Source organism: Drosophila biarmipes, chromosome X (genome assembly GCF_025231255.1).
Source record: "Drosophila biarmipes strain raj3 chromosome X, RU_DBia_V1.1, whole genome shotgun sequence".
NCBI lineage: Eukaryota > Metazoa > Arthropoda > Insecta > Diptera > Drosophilidae > Drosophila > Drosophila biarmipes.
In genome coordinates, this window is record NC_066611.1 from 9,611,214 (window position 1) to 9,626,265 (window position 15,052).

General features: G+C 43.7%; 6 protein-coding genes across 7 annotated transcripts in view; 2 read left to right on the plus strand and 4 right to left on the minus strand.

Moving 5' to 3' along the window:
- Positions 1-15,052, minus strand: part of LOC108023986 (serine protease SP24D) — a 101,399-nt gene that overhangs the window by 30,587 nt on the left and 55,760 nt on the right. The window lies entirely within an intron of this gene.
- LOC108024023 (uncharacterized) lies at positions 669-1,502 on the minus strand. Of its 2 annotated transcripts, XM_017093786.3 has the most exons (3): positions 1,347-1,502; positions 1,000-1,284; positions 674-939 (listed from the first exon to the last, which is right to left on the minus strand). In XM_017093786.3, exons 1-3 carry the CDS (start codon positions 1,395-1,397, stop codon positions 736-738), a joined length of 540 nt encoding a protein of 179 aa, XP_016949275.1. In that variant the 5' UTR covers positions 1,398-1,502; the 3' UTR covers positions 674-735. The 2 variants fall into 2 exon arrangements, with proteins under 2 accessions (XP_016949274.1, XP_016949275.1); XM_017093785.3 differs by having other exon boundaries at positions 669-1,284; positions 1,347-1,476.
- Positions 2,014-4,869, minus strand: LOC108024022 (mitoguardin). The gene is made up of 3 exons (XM_017093784.3): positions 4,113-4,869; positions 2,633-3,829; positions 2,014-2,564 (listed from the first exon to the last, which is right to left on the minus strand). The coding sequence occupies exons 1-3, from the start codon at positions 4,185-4,187 to the stop codon at positions 2,256-2,258; spliced, it is 1,581 nt and encodes a 526-aa protein (XP_016949273.1). The 5' UTR covers positions 4,188-4,869; the 3' UTR covers positions 2,014-2,255.
- On the plus strand, positions 6,733-11,017 carry LOC108024029 (anoctamin-10). The gene is made up of 9 exons (XM_017093798.3): positions 6,733-7,076; positions 7,151-7,212; positions 7,304-7,452; positions 7,513-7,619; positions 8,591-8,861; positions 9,005-9,217; positions 9,540-10,510; positions 10,570-10,746; positions 10,807-11,017. The coding sequence occupies exons 2-9, from the start codon at positions 7,194-7,196 to the stop codon at positions 10,838-10,840; spliced, it is 1,941 nt and encodes a 646-aa protein (XP_016949287.1). The 5' UTR covers positions 6,733-7,076; positions 7,151-7,193; the 3' UTR covers positions 10,841-11,017.
- On the minus strand, positions 10,971-11,945 carry LOC108024030 (protein singles bar). Its single transcript, XM_017093799.3, has 3 exons — positions 11,525-11,945; positions 11,189-11,329; positions 10,971-11,119 (listed from the first exon to the last, which is right to left on the minus strand). The coding sequence occupies exons 1-3, from the start codon at positions 11,834-11,836 to the stop codon at positions 11,042-11,044; spliced, it is 531 nt and encodes a 176-aa protein (XP_016949288.1). The 5' UTR covers positions 11,837-11,945; the 3' UTR covers positions 10,971-11,041.
- Positions 13,547-14,308, plus strand: LOC108023934 (uncharacterized). Its single transcript, XM_017093620.3, has one exon. The coding sequence runs from the start codon at positions 13,730-13,732 to the stop codon at positions 14,129-14,131; it is 402 nt and encodes a 133-aa protein (XP_016949109.1). The 5' UTR covers positions 13,547-13,729; the 3' UTR covers positions 14,132-14,308.

Below are 15,052 nucleotides of genomic sequence, written 5' to 3' on the forward strand. Positions count from 1 at the left end.
CATCCTTACACCTCAAGCAATACACGTGTATCCGAGGCCCGGCGATTTTTGGGTCACCAGAAAACGGCTCGAGGTACACCTTCGGTTGGGCATGTCCAACGGAAAGCCACACACACCCCAGCGACAACACTCATTCGATGTATTTAGTTTAACGTTTGTAGCCTAGTTTCAAAAATCACACTCGAAACAAGCGGGAGCTAGGTTCCCGAGCCGCAGTCAACCCCCAAACACACGACAAACAAACATGAGAGAAGAAACAAACAAACCAAGCAACCAAATGAAAGCAAATTGTTTGAATAAAAATCAAATTACATAAGTCGTATGCGCATTTTTATTGATATAGTGAGGGATAGCAGGGAGATGGGTCTCGGGAATGATATTTCACCTTTGTAGAGATTTCAATTCAGTGAAAGCCTCATGTTTTAAATACTTAAATTAAAATCTTTAAATAAATTATTATTTTGTATGCTGTTGAAGTTTGTGAAGATCTTAGAAGTTCGATTAGGTTTTTTCTTTTTTGATAAAGGAGATTTTTTTACTTTAAGAATTGTTCTCTGGTTTCCATCTATGTATACAGATTTATACATGGGTTTTTTAAACACACTTTTTTTTCAATATTAAAAAAATTAAAATTAAAATAAAAAATAAAAAAGAGCTAAGAGTTTGTTTTTAAAATCAAAGTTCTTTTTTATTAGATAAAATCTAGTTCTATAAAAGGCAGTTTACAGGCTTGTCTTAGAACTTTAGTGCCGGCTCTGGGCAATCCCGGCAGGAGTGGGCCAGGAAGAAAACCACTGACATGGCGGTGGTCAGGACGATGTAGTACAGGTGGTAGACTATGAACATGTTGCACCACAGGTCCAGGAAGGGCTCTCGCTGATGGAGCACAACGGTGGCCAGCAGCAGGACCATCGAAAGCAGCGATCCCATCAGTATCATCTGGTGCGGGGAGAAGATCGTGTTTACCCATGGATTCTGTGTGAATCTGAAATCTACTACCGCCTTGGAGGTGGCCCGGCTGATGTCAAAGTTGCCCAGGTATTTGGCCCGGATGAGCAGGGTGGCGGCGAAGGAGTAGAACAGCGTAAACACCAGAGTCCAGCGCATGTAGAAGAGCTCCAGCCAGCTCAGATGAGGTGCGTCCAGATTGTCCACGATCAGGGTTCTCTGACAGCGCACGCCCGACTCTTCTTCGGCCTTCAGTTGGATGTGCATGTGAACCACGGCGTCCAGCTGGATGTGGATGATCTTGTTGAGCATGTGCAGGGCCACGAAGCAGGAGATCTGTGTGGGATACGGTAAGGGGTTGCGGATCTTGGCGCACATGGAGCGGGGCAGCAACTCACGAAGGCGCCGAGAGACAGGAGGCCGCAGCAGAGGCCCACACCATGGCACATCTTGCTCCACGGAGCCGAAGGCACAGACTGACGGCAGGTGAGGATTACCTTCTGGTTTCAACTTCGCCGCCTATCAATACCCTACAATACTTTCATTTGTCATAATCTGATCACTATATTTCACATAATTCAGAATAAGTTTACAAAAATCGATTCTATGGGGGTAATATCTAAAATTAAAGGTCATCACTCAAAGGAACGATTGGTCCTTAGTTGGGTAAATAAAGTATTTCAAACGATCCGACTACCTTAGTCAACTTACTGTTACAGAAATGGTGGTTTTATGTCTTGAAGTGCTTATTTAATCTCTAGATTGTTCGTTTCATTAGGAAATATTAAACCATTTTGAATATGTGTATATGTATGCTTATGAATTTGAGGGATCCACATAAATCTTTGAACTTTTTCAGCAAAATTGTAACAAAACCGCAAATGGCTTCCAATAGGCTTAATAATAAAACAACTAATTCATGTTTGATTCTCGACTTAAGTAACTCCTCGTGTGCGTAGTTATGTCAGTGTATGTACTGTGCATCACTGAACCATATAGTTACAGGGTATGCGGTGTCTCGGTTACCTGGGCCCACCTCTCCCATGCAATCGGAGGCATCGCAGCTGGATTTCTGCTCGGAGCGGGCGGTAAACAGTTTTATTTTACATATGTTTTGGCGACTTAAATGCAGCTTATTCATACGATGACGATGCGTGGATTTGGTGTCGTGTGGCTGGATGCATGTGGCTTTAAAATTAGTCAACTTGTGGAGCATTTCTTAGGGAAACTACCGAACCAACCGGGTTTGTAAAAAAAAGTCAATGGGAGTCCAAGAAGTATGGGTAAAGGGCTTGGGTGAAGGCCAGTTACTGGCTGAACTTCACGCCAATGTTGTTCACGCGCGTCTGCATGTGCTGCAGCACGTCCTGCGAGAACTCCTCGATGGTGGTGAAGCGGCTCTTCTGGAAGCTGAAGATGTCGCCCAGAAAGGCGAGCAGCTGCTCCCGGAAGTAGTGGCAGATGTCGCGCAGGTTCTCGTTGGGCCCGAAGAAGCCCCAGGCCATCAGTGGCGATATCTGCTCGGATATCACGTAAAAGTGCGACATGAACCCGTTGGGGAACTTGAGCATCCGCTTCTTTGCCTTCAGCACGGACCACACGGCTGTGGTTAAGGCCTGAAAAAGACGCCAACATACAGGAGATGAATAAATATATGATCTCGACTTGTGGATGGTGCACTCACCGTCTCCTTGAATCCATTGGACAGCCAGCGGTTCTGCACCACCGCCGTAACGCTGGCGGGCGGTGCATCTAGGTCCTTGAACGAATCCAGGATGATGAAGTCCAGGCAGATGTCGTAGAAGGTCATCGCCTTGACATTGCGCTGCTCCAGCTCCATTTGGATGCACGGCCAGTTGTTGCTGTCGTGCAGATAGTTCACCATGTCCTCGTAGCCCACGAGAAACTCCTTGGTGTCCTTATCGCCCAGACAAAGGAGATCGGTAAGGATCTGCCGGCCGGAATCGCAGATCCACTGGCCCACAGCGGGATCCTTGAACAGGAACTGAAAGGCCAGTCGGACGCAGTGCAGCTTGGCCAAATATTCCGTGTCGGTGCTGCAGTGCATCAGCTCCGCCCGAATAGTGCGGCACGGCACCGTGTACTCATCGTGGTGCTTGAGGGCGGTCTGGAATAGCGGATACTCCTCGTACGAGGTCTCGATGAAGCCGTCGAACTCCCGCAGGTCCGCCACCTGGTCTAGGGCGGAGGCAAAGCTCTCCGCGGAATCAAAGTTCGGATCGGAACCCGCTCGACTTAGAACGCTGCCGGACTTACGCGACCGCCGATCGTCATCCGTCTCGCCTGCCTCCTCTTCGGCCTCGTCAATGGAATGCTCCTCGCGGAACAGCACCGAGCGCTGGTCGAGGAAGAGCAGTTCGCTTTGCTCCTGCAGCGTGTAGGCCATCTCCAGCAGGTTCTGGATCTCGCGGCAGAACTCCGAGTCCTCCGCCGTGGTCAACAGGGCGGGCAGTCCGCCGGGTGAATAATGAGCCGCCAGGGCGTCCTCCCAAAAGTTGATCACCGTGTCCAGCGCCTCCATGCCCATCATGCCCAGCTGTTGGGCTGTCAGTTGGGTGACCACTGAGCCAGGACCAGGACCGGCATTCTGTACACCCATCACGCCAACGCCAATCGAACCGGAGGCCATGGACAAGCGGTCCGAATAGGCCAAGGTGGAGCCAACGGGACTGCCCGATCTCGCCGAGGCCTTGGACCCGGCTATCGAGATGAGGTCATTGGGACTGCGCATGCTGTTGCGGTTCCTCCTGCCTGTGTACTTCCTGGCCCGACGCGGCGGACGCGGTGGCTTGCGGCGCCGAAGGAAGCGGGAGAGAACGCTCATCAGGGCCACACCGGCGGTCAGCGAGAAGAGGACCACCTGGCGAGGATTCAGAGGGTAAGTAATTGTTCTGATTGATTTAATTCATATTCTAAAGCCCCGATGTTAATCACTATCTGTAAAACTGAATATTTTTAGGTTCTCTTGGCTATTTAAGCTTCAATAATGCTACTAAGTACTACTTGCAAATGTGCTCTTGCTCTATAGGAACCTCCAGACCCTATCCCACCTATATCCCTAGGTAAAAGAGCTTTCTAAGCTTTTTTCACCCTATCCCACACCTTTCTTTGATTCTTAAGAGTAGTTTGATCTTTGAACGCACCTTTGTAGTGGTGGAGACGCGGAAGGGCAGCAGGCTGCCGCCGCTGGTCCACGAGGCCGGCATGATGCGCTGCATCCTGCGGCACAGGAAGCTCCTGTGTGGATCCTCAGAATCCTGCGGGAATGGGAATGGAAAACGGGAATCTCTGTGTGCCGATGCGGCGGATTGTGCTCGTGCTTTGAGGTTAGGCCTCGGCGCCCACTCCTCGAGGGCCGCTCATGGGCTAGCGCTATCTTGTTTGATTTCTGGCGCGGCTTCGACCCTGCGCTCCATGTGCGGTCGCCCTTCGGAATGCGGAGCGAGTTCGGCGGTTGCAACTGCTGCTGGTGACTCCAACGAGTGTTTCGTCGCCTGGCTGACACGGCCCGGAATCTCCTCTTGTCGGCTGCTGGGCGGAGGCTCAAGCCACGGCTGCTTATCAGTGGAAACTTTCACTTTTAGGCCTCAAAACAACAAAATTGCATCACAATGTTTCAGGGAGAGCGCGGCGGCAAAAGATCCAGCTGATTGCGAGGTTGCCACCTGGTGGCAGACCAAGTCCCCAGAGGCGTTGCCAGACCGACGGCCCGCTGGTGGCGTGACCACAAAAGTCACTGTTTTTACTCAGTAATTTATATCAATGTTTTTAGGGAACGCACATTACAGACATAGTTCTGTTAAAAATGAGAATTATTAAAAACAAATTGTGAAATAAGTAAGTTTTAAGTATTTCCTGTTTTCAAAAGGGCTATTTGTATGTATATTTGAACATGTGTACAATATTTCCTTGAATTGTTTGTGTAATGATGAAAAAGTAATATTGTTTGCATATTTCTGTCAAAAATAAAGTTTAAGTCGACGAGGACTTAAATCGAATTGACAAACACATTTTTGAGTAACAACAGACATAATCAAACATATAAAAACACTAAAAAACGCGTATTTATGGTCAAAACCTGGTCAAAAACCAAAAATTAAATCTTCCCAAAAATGATAGGGATCGTCCTGGTCCTGGTGGACCCCCATACAAAATATGGAAAATTAAAAAAAAAAATTTTAACTTCCCAAAAATGATAGGGATCGTTAGCAAATTAAGCAAGCTGTCCAAAACAGTCGCTCTTTTAGCTGTACGCCTTGATTTGGGTAAACTTCGATCAAAAAACTACTAAAAAAGGAGCATTTTTGGCCAAAATCTGAATTCCAAAAAATCCTAATGGACCCCCTTACGAAATTTGGAAAAATTTTAAAAAAATTAAATCTTCCCAAAAATGATAGGGATCGTTAGCAAATTAGGCAAGCTGTCCAAAACAGTCGCTCTTTTAGCTGTACGCCTTGATTTGGCTAAACTACGATCAAGAAACCACTAAAAAAGGAGCATTTTTGGCCAAAATCTGAATTCCAAAAAATCCTCTCACAAAATATGGAAAATTTAAAAAAAAATTAAATCATCCCAAAAATGATAGGGGTCCTTAGCAAATTAAGCAAGCTGTCCAAAACAGTCGCTCTTTTAGCTGTACGCCTTGATTTGGGTAAACTACGATCAAGAAACCACTAAAAAAGGAGCATTTTTGGCCAAAATCTGAATTCCAAAAAATCCTGGTGGACCCCCTTACAAAATTTGGAAAAAATTAAATCTTCCCAAAAATGATAGGGATCGTTAGCAAATTAAGCAAGCTGTCCAAAACAGTCGCTTTTTTAGCTGTACGCCTTGATTTGGGTAAACTACGATCAAGAAACCACTAAAAAAGGAGCATTTTTGGCCAAAATCTGAATTCCAAAAAATCCTGGTGGACCCCCTTACAAAATTTGGAAAAATTTAAAAAAAATTAAATCTTCCCAAAAATGATAGGGATCGTTAGCAAATTAAGCAAGCTGTCCAAAACAGTCGCTTTTTTAGCTGTTCGCCTTGATTTGGGTAAACTACTAAAAAAGGAGCATTTTTGGCCAACACCTGAATTCCAAAAAATCCTGGTGGACCCCCTTACAAAATATGGAAAATTTGTAAAAAAATGTAATCTTCCCAAAAATGATAGGGATCCTTAGCAAATTAAGCAAGCAGTCCAAAACAGTCGCTCTTTTAGCTGTACGCCTTGATTTGGGTAAACTACGATCAAGAAACCACTAAAAAAGGAGCATTTTTAGTCAAAATCTGAATTCCAAAAAATCCTGGTGGACCTCCTTACAAAATATGGAAAATTTGTAAAAAAATGTAATCTTCCCAAAAATGATAGGGATCCTTAGCAAATTAAGCAAGCTGTCCAAAACAGTCGCTCTTTTAGCTGTACGCCTTGATTTGGGTAAACTACGATCAAGAAACCAATAAAAAAGGAGCATTTTTGGCCAAAATCTGAATTCCAAAAAATCCTGGTGGACCCTCTTACAAAATATTAATATATATATATTATTAAATATTTCTTAAGGTGACAGGGGTCGTTGTAGTTGGGTTTTCCGGTATACGCGTGCTGCAGTCCAAGAAAAACGCATCTCTAATCACTGTTGATGCCGACCAGTTCGAACCGCTTCACCGCGTAGTCACAGTTCGCTCATGCCGTGACTTCCAGTCACCGGTGCAGCCGGCGCGCATCTCTGGCAGAGTTGCAAACGTTAATCGATAAATGATTGATTGGCTGTAATTCACAAAGGGCGGGAAAGGGGAATTGCACAAAGTTTGAACTAAATTAAAGCGAAATCAATTATGACTCTAATTCATTTTTGTTGTTTTTACTGTGCTGTTGCTGCTGCGGCGACGGAGGCAAGCCGATTCGATAAACATGGCGGCCATGACGTCACGAACGCCACGAAGCTGGGACAACAACAAAAGCACTTTGAACCGGCAAGAACTGCTAAAGGCGAAATATTTTGGCATTATTATTAAGAACTCAGTGTTTTGGCATTGGCAGGGGCCGCAATACACGCAATTAACATTCGCACGCACGCCGGCCGAGCGAGCGGGACGGCGAGCACTTACTCATGCGAGAGAACTCTGTGAGCATATTGTACATATTTATATTTCGGCGGCGCGACTCAGTGTGGATGTGATTGTTATATTTTGTTATTAGTTCAGCGACGCCACCACTCGTCATCAGCCGTCACCCGTAAACGATGTCCGAAGATGCCAAGAGTGAGTGCATAACGCTGGCCGAGCGGATTCTAGAAGCCCGGAATCGAAAGCTGGCCACGTACCATACTCATGTGCATCGCACCTTTCGCAGGTCCAGGACCACGCACACGGAACATCATCGAGAACCAGCTGTTCCGCCGACAGCGCAGCCTCAAGTTGGAGGCCCTGCAGCGCCAGCGGACCTTGGAGTCTGGCGATGGGGCCGAGGGACTGGGCCCCGATCCGGAACCCTTCGACAAGGTCAGCCGCATTGTATTTCAAGTCCGGGGCCATCTCGAAGTATCTCTTTGATCTGCACAGACCCACATCGTCATCATCTTCACCGAGAAGGCTAGGCTGAGGCACTGCCAGGACGTGGAGAAGATCATCCAGGAGTTTGGCATCCAAACCACGCTGGAGATCGTGGGGTGAGCAGGCACCACACATGTGTCATTGTTGAATCTTAGATATTTAGATAGTTACCCAAACAATTTTTTAATTTCGAAAATAATTTATATAATTAAAAAATATTTTCATTTGGACTAAAAGCGTCTGGAGTATAATCACTGAAATTAAAAAAAAGAAATGATTTAAAAAAAAAATTTTATCTACAACCTACCTCAAAACTGTTTATGTAACCCCAAACAATGGAAAAATTATTATTATAACTCAATATTTAATTAACTAAAATGGTTCCTATCGCGCAATAAACTAAATTCCATTTCGATAATAAAAAATATTAGTAAAGATTTGGGAAAAGTTTTTAATCGATGCCCAAATATTTTATATAACATAAACTATATTCTTTTACTAAATGTTTAATATCGAAACAAGACGGTCTGCCAATGTTTCCAACTCATAAAACTAAACAAAAGTATCTGTATATAATCAAAAGTTCTTGTTTAGAGATCAACCAATGTAAACACCTTTTATGTAATTTAACAAAGAGTTTTTTTAGTGAGCCAACAAAACCTTTGAGGTTTGTCTTAACATAATTTCTATACCAAACCAAATTTCATGGCGAGCACTTCAAATCTGGAATACATCAGTAAATCACTTCAAATTAGCAAACAACCTGTCTAAATGGGCTCAAAAGTGCATTGTTTATACAACAGACAATGTAAACACTATTTCTGGAATGGATTTTTTTCAAATTAGACTGAAATTGAAACTGTTAACTTATCAAAGAAATTATGTTCTTTCATTAAACAATTGGTTTACTGAACAGGGAAAATGAAATCGAATTCTCTTGTTAAGAAATAACATAAATGTCTTATCTCATAAGATAAATCTTCTTAAGAAAATTAACCAAGAAGTACTTTTAGTCTTCAAGATGTTCTATAATTTAAATAGATATACCTCATACATTTAAGAATCTAATAACTTTATTTTCTTTCAGAAAAACCGAAAAGTACCTATACCTGTCGGCCAGCGTGGATACCTTGCTGCGTTTGGCCGATGCCGCCGAGCTGGAGAAGATGACCACCACGAACAGCATGCAGAAGTTCAACTACGGCTGCATCTCGGACTTCCTTCTGCCCGGCATGGGCAAGGAGCAGATCCTTCGCTACTGCGAGATACCTGTACTCATCAAGGACGTGATCCAGGATGGCATTAAGTCATATGTACAAAAGGGCTACATTGAGGACATGTTTCCCCTGCACGATATCGTGAGTTTAGATCGAAATAAGGCGGTTTCGAAAAATACTTTCCTATTTGTGGTAGTATGTTGCTCTAGTTTAAGCACTACGCAGATAGATATGATCGGTAGAAGTATTATAAATTATATAATTAATCAGCATTTTCCTTTAAGCTATACCTGGAACGCTTTAACTGGAACCTGAAACGCACCACGCTGCCCATCGAGGATATTCGAAACTACTTTGGTTCAAGCATAGGCCTTTATTTCGGCTTCATCGAGTTCTACACAAAGGCTCTGATCTTCCCCTCCGTCTTTGGCATCCTCCAATGTGTATTCGACCTGAATATCTCGCTGGTTTGCAGCTTCTATGTAGTATGGACCACGGTGAGTTCGTTTGTTCAGTCACAAAGTAAACTTGTGCACATTAAAAATACATTTCTTTTAAAATTTATAAATCTTAAATGTGACAAAGTCTAAAAATAGCGCCATTTAAGTGCCTTTAGGTGGGAAACTTTTAAGTGCGACAATTAAAATAGCTAGTGTGTATTTTATTCTTGCGGTTTTAAGAATTTCACAATTTGGTTGCACTATATATCTATTCAATTTAATGTATAAAAATTAATAATTTATTTACAAGTTATTTAACTTAAAAAGTGTATTCTTCTTTATCAATTAAATTTTATATTTTTAATTTTGATATTTGCAGATTTTTCTGGAGCTGTGGAAGCGCAAGTGCGCCGGCTACTCGTACCGATGGGGCACCATCGAGATGAGCAGCCTGGACAAGCCGCGCTCCGCCTACACCGGCCAAATGAAACCGGATCCCATTACCGGAAAGATGACACTGCACTACCCGATGCGCTACACGTACCTGCAGATGTACTGCATCTCGTACCCGGTGGTCCTGGGCTGTGTGGTGGCCGCCGGCTGGTTTGCCCTCTACCAGTTCCAGATCGAGGCCGAGGTGCTGGCGGACTTCGGTCCGGACTCCTGGCTGCTGTACGTGCCGGTCATTGTGCAGTCGGTGCTCATTGCGATCTTCTCGTGGGCGTACGAGAAGCTGGCCACATTCCTCACCAACCTGGAGAACCACCGAACGCGTTCGCAGTACGATCGCCATCGGGTCAACAAACTGATGCTCTTTGAGATCGTCAACAACTTCTTTTCGCAGTTTTATATTGCCTTTGTGCTGCAGGATTTGCGCCAGCTGAAGTACCAGTTGATGATGCAGCTGCTGGTCTTCCAGGTGCTGTGCATCGCCCAGGAGATTGGCATACCGCTGATGGCGGTGCTGCGCCAGAAGTACGCCGAGTTCCGGCATCGCGAGGTGGCCGAGGAGAAGCTGCGATCGATCAGCGATCTGCCGCGCTACGAGCAGTCCTTCTATGAGTCCGGGCTAGATGAATACCATTCCACGTACGAGGACTACCTGCAGGTGTGCATCCAGTTTGGGTTCGTCGTCCTCTTTGCCGCCGTCGCCCCGTTCGCCGCCATTGGAGCTCTGCTGAACAACGTCTTTGCCGTGCACATTGACATGTGGAAGCTGTGCAACATCTTCAAGCGACCGTTTGCCCGGCGGGCCAAGAATATCGGCGCCTGGCAGCTGGCCTTTGAGCTGCTCTCCGTCATGTCGCTGCTCAGCAACTGCGGACTGCTGTTCCTCCAGCCCAATGTCAAGTGAGCTCTGGCCTCGTGAAGCTATGGCTTTAATAACCTTACACTCCCCCTTAACCTAGGGACTTTTTCTCCCACTGGCTGCCTTCGGTGCCGGACCTTTCGTTCGTGATCTTCGAGCACCTGCTGCTGGGCCTGAAGTTTCTCATTCACAAGGTTATCCACGAGCGGCCGCGTTGGGTGCGTATCGGACTGCTGAAGGCGGACTACGAAACCAGCCAGGCTCTTAAGCAACTCAAGTGGGTTTCAGCCATCTCAACTGGAAAGAAAAGTTCACCTAAACCTCATGGTATTTACAGGAAATTCAAGGCGGAGGTCAACAAAATGGCGTAACCGGCCCAATCTCCGGATCTCCCACTCCTCTTGGTGCTAATCAAACCAGTCCATTTTGAAGGTTATTATTTATAAACATATGTACGACTAAGCGCTTTTACTGTGAATGTTTGAGACCATCAGAAGCAAGGTGCCTTAAACCTAAAACTCATATAAATATGTCCACAAATTACTTAAGATACTGCCTTTGTCTGGCCGGGATTAGCGTGCCCCTCGAAAGTGCCGGAATGCCAAGTAGGCATCCAGGGCATGCAGAATGCCCGCCGCATAGCCCAAGTACTGAAAGCCAAGGGCAGAAGGATTATTACTTAGGGATTTGCATTATTTTCAAACATTTTTAGCACTCACATAGCAGGCCGTCATGGCGGGGTATGCCCAGAATCCGGGTCGCACCAGGAACTGTGGATGCAGCCACACCACGCAGGCGAAGCCCATGTAACTGGCTGAACTGAAGTACATGCAGCTGGCGAGGGCGTTGAACAAGGTCTCCTGGAGTGGTTGCAAAAAGAAGAATTGGAGAAGTTTTAATTAGTTTCTTGAACTGGAGATTTTTTAATTAGTAGGAAAAGATACAAAGATTTTCGGACATCTAAATTACTATTTGCCTTTTGTTTATACAATATATATACAGTTAAATTTTTAAAAACTGTCGTATGTATAAATTCAGAGCTTGGAACTACTCACAAACAGCGACTGCCGGATGAGGCCGTAGGACTTGTCGGAGAAGGCGTAGCAGAGCAGCAGGATGCCGGTGGTGGTGAAGCAGTGGCCCGTGGTGGCCAAGAAACTGGTCAGCGCCTGGCCAATGGAGTCGCCATAGGGAATGCCGTACTTGATCAGCAGGCCCTCGCACAGCATGGCCAGACCCAGCTCCATCAGCTTGAGGAGGCCGATCCGCGACAGAACGAAACCGAAGTTGATGCAGGTGAAGACGCGACAACAGCAGATCCGGATGCCCAGAGGCTGGCTCGTTCCACGAACTCCAATCGATCGCATGGTTGGTTCGCAACTGATCCCGCTTTGTTGTCTGCTGGATGAGGCAGGGATTGTCGTAGTGCCAGCGGTTCTATAAATAACTCCCAAGACATCTGGGCCCCAAGCGGCGCATTTCGGCCCCAAGCGGCGCATTTCCTTGCATTTCGAGTGGTCTTCGCACCAAATCCTCCCTTAACTTGGGTTAAATTTAGCACAACCGTGCGCAATTTAAGCAGTGGATTTGAGTTTGTCTATGCTGAGTGTTACTTCCTTTGTTCCCCAGTGTTTTTTAGATTGTTTTGATCTTTGATATTGTATCACTCGACTATTTCCTTTTTTTTAATCTATCTATCTATCTATCTATCTATCTATCTATCTATCTATCTATCTATCTATCTATCTATCTATCTATCTATCTATCTATCTATCTATCTATCTATCTATCTATCTATCTATCTATCTATCTATCTATCTATCTATCTATCTATCTATCTATCTATCTATCTATCTATCTATCTATCTATCTATCTATCTATCTATCTATCTATCTATCTATCTATCTATCTATCTATCTATCTATCTATCTATCTATCTATCTATCTATCTATCTATCTATCTATCTATCTATCTATCTATCTATCTATCTATCTATCTATCTATCTATCTATCTATCTATCTATCTATCTATCTATCTATCTATCTATCTATCTATCTATCTATCTATCTATCTATCTATCTATCTATCTATCTATCTATCTATCTATCTATCTATCTATCTATCTATCTATCTATCTATCTATCTATCTATCTATCTATCTATCTATCTATCTATCTATCTATCTATCTATCTATCTATCTATCTATCTATCTATCTATCTATCTATCTATCTATCTATCTATCTATCTATCTATCTATCTATCTATCTATCTATCTATCTATCTATCTATCTATCTATCTATCTATCTATCTATCTATCTATCTATCTATCTATCTATCTATCTATCTATCTATCTATCTATCTATCTATCTATCTATCTATCTATCTATCTATCTATCTATCTATCTATCTATCTATCTATCTATCTATCTATCTATCTATCTATCTATCTATCTATCTATCTATCTATCTATCTATCTATCTATCTATCTATCTATCTATCTATCTATCTATCTATCTATCTATCTATCTATCTATCTATCTATCTATCTATCTATCTATCTATCTATCTATCTATCTATCTATCTATCTATCTATCTATCTATCTATCTATCTATCTATCTATCTATCTATCTATCTATCTATCTATCTATCTATCTATCTATCTATCTATCTATCTATCTATCTATCTATCTATCTATCTATCTATCTATCTATCTATCTATCTATCTATCTATCTATCTATCTATCTATCTATCTATCTATCTATCTATCTATCTATCTATCTATCTATCTATCTATCTATCTATCTATCTATCTATCTATCTATCTATCTATCTATCTATCTATCTATCTATCTATCTATCTATCTATCTATCTATCTATCTATCTATAGATATATTAATATCAATAGATAGAGGCTTATCGAATTAGGGATGTTTGTGTCTCTTTCAAGAACGTTAACTCAGTTGATGCAGTACGAAATTGTAATTAAGATCACAAATTAACCCCATTTTTTTTATATTTCATTTTTAGCCTAAAGTGCAGTTTTTTTATATATATATATTTTTTATATATATATGTATAAATGAATCCAATTACCCGTGATACAAATTTCAAAGTGTCACTTTCTCGTTCGATGTCATCCAAATAGAAGTAGCAAAATTGAAAACGTACAGAACTGTAGAGCACAATTCCCCGAAATTATACCCCAGCCGATCGCAACTGATCCTGTGCCCGAAGTATCCGTTCCAGGATGTGCATGCCGTATCTGAACAAGCTCTTCGGCGGCGGAGGGCGTCGGGAGCGTCGCAGCCGGAATGGCGGCGTCACCCCCCTGCCCAGTCTGGCCAATGTGACCGAGGTCTCGTTGGACACCGTGCGCACCGTCAAGTCCGGAAAGTCAGCGAAGTCCGGCAAGTCCGCCAGCCGGAGGAGCACCAACACCAACGCTGGCCAGCCACCCGAGTCCAGTGTGAGCAGCATGGAGTCCAATACGGAGCAATCCCTGGCGGCCGCCTCCCGAGGAGCTGTTCGCAACACCACCGCCTCGACGGCCCCCAGTGTTGCACCTGCCGACGCGTCGAGGGCGCGCCGATCCTGGTGGGGATACTTTGGCATGAACAAAAACAAGAAGGCCAGCATTGAGTCGCTCTAGATCTCGGATGCCCGGCTTCCCAGTATCGGGATCGGATCGAATTGCTGCGGGTGGCCAAAGGAGACCTCTTCCACAGGATTGGACTATCATGAAATTTGGGTAGAACTCTGTTATAAACTATACCGATGCTTACAATAAACCATCATCTTTCTTACCTCTGGAACCCCAAAACATAAACTAGGAGTTTTATTATAATCCATATTATCTGATCTCAGGAACTGGGATACGTTGTTATAGGCGTTTATCCTTGGGATTAGGTGGGTCTCCTATTTTTTTAAATATTTTCATTACCCCAAGTTCAAGATCCTTATAAAGAAATTCTCCGTATCGTAAAATTTTAGGTATAATATGTAATTTGCCAAGATTATTACGTGTACTTTTTCCCTGCATAAATTGCCCATTTAAAAGTTACATGTGCTACTGAACCAGGTATGGCTAAAAGTATTTACAAACCAAGCTGAATTCCAGCTGGCAATGAAATTGGGTAATGAATCAGGGGACTTGCTGCTAATTACTTTCACTTTCCCTGTAGATAGAGCTTTCTTTGTGCCTGCTTTTGTTCTCTGAGTGCTATGGCATATACTCTCGGATCGGATCGGATGGGATGGGATCGGCAGCTATAGAAGATCGTGTCGTGCCTGGGAGAGGGGGCGTGGCAGGGGCTGCGGGCAAACAAAGCTCAAACGTCGGCACCGCCAGCGATTAGTGTAATTTATCAGTCGCAATGGCAATTTATATGGCTAAGCGCGATCGGCGGGGTGTACCATACACAGCGAGAAATAATCAAGTAATTTGTTCTTGAATTGCGAACATTCGCTCTCAAAACCGTAAGTTTCGAACTGGTATCAATGCTCTTAATTTGAAACCAAGTGGTAAGAGAGGAAAAATTAAACTGATTTTGTTAAATAGTTTTTTATATTT

Bases quoted from the DNA above. Each gene is read 5' to 3' on its own strand.
- LOC108024023 (XM_017093785.3), bottom strand. From the start codon at position 1,397: ATGTGCCATGGTGTGGGCCTCTGCTGCGGCCTCCTGTCTCTCGGCGCC. The intron at 1,285-1,346 runs GTGAGTTGCTGC...TATCCCACACAG, and splicing joins TCCTGTCTCTCGGCGCCTTC to ATCTCCTGCTTCGTGGCCCT.
- LOC108024022 (XM_017093784.3), bottom strand. From the start codon at position 4,187: ATGCAGCGCATCATGCCGGCCTCGTGGACCAGCGGCGGCAGCCTGCTG. The intron at 3,830-4,112 runs GTGCGTTCAAAG...AATCCTCGCCAG, and splicing joins GCGTCTCCACCACTACAAAG to GTGGTCCTCTTCTCGCTGAC. The intron at 2,565-2,632 runs GTGAGTGCACCA...CGTCTTTTTCAG, and splicing joins CCAATGGATTCAAGGAGACG to GCCTTAACCACAGCCGTGTG.
- LOC108024029 (XM_017093798.3), top strand. The intron at 8,862-9,004 runs GTGAGTTTAGAT...TTTTCCTTTAAG, and splicing joins TGTTTCCCCTGCACGATATC to CTATACCTGGAACGCTTTAA. The intron at 9,218-9,539 runs GTGAGTTCGTTT...TGATATTTGCAG, and splicing joins TCTATGTAGTATGGACCACG to ATTTTTCTGGAGCTGTGGAA.
- LOC108024030 (XM_017093799.3), bottom strand. From the start codon at position 11,836: ATGCGATCGATTGGAGTTCGTGGAACGAGCCAGCCTCTGGGCATCCGG. The intron at 11,330-11,524 runs GTGAGTAGTTCC...CAACCACTCCAG, and splicing joins TCATCCGGCAGTCGCTGTTT to GAGACCTTGTTCAACGCCCT. The intron at 11,120-11,188 runs GTGAGTGCTAAA...CTTGGCTTTCAG, and splicing joins CCGCCATGACGGCCTGCTAT to TACTTGGGCTATGCGGCGGG.
- LOC108023934 (XM_017093620.3), top strand. From the start codon at position 13,730: ATGTGCATGCCGTATCTGAACAAGCTCTTCGGCGGCGGAGGGCGTCGG.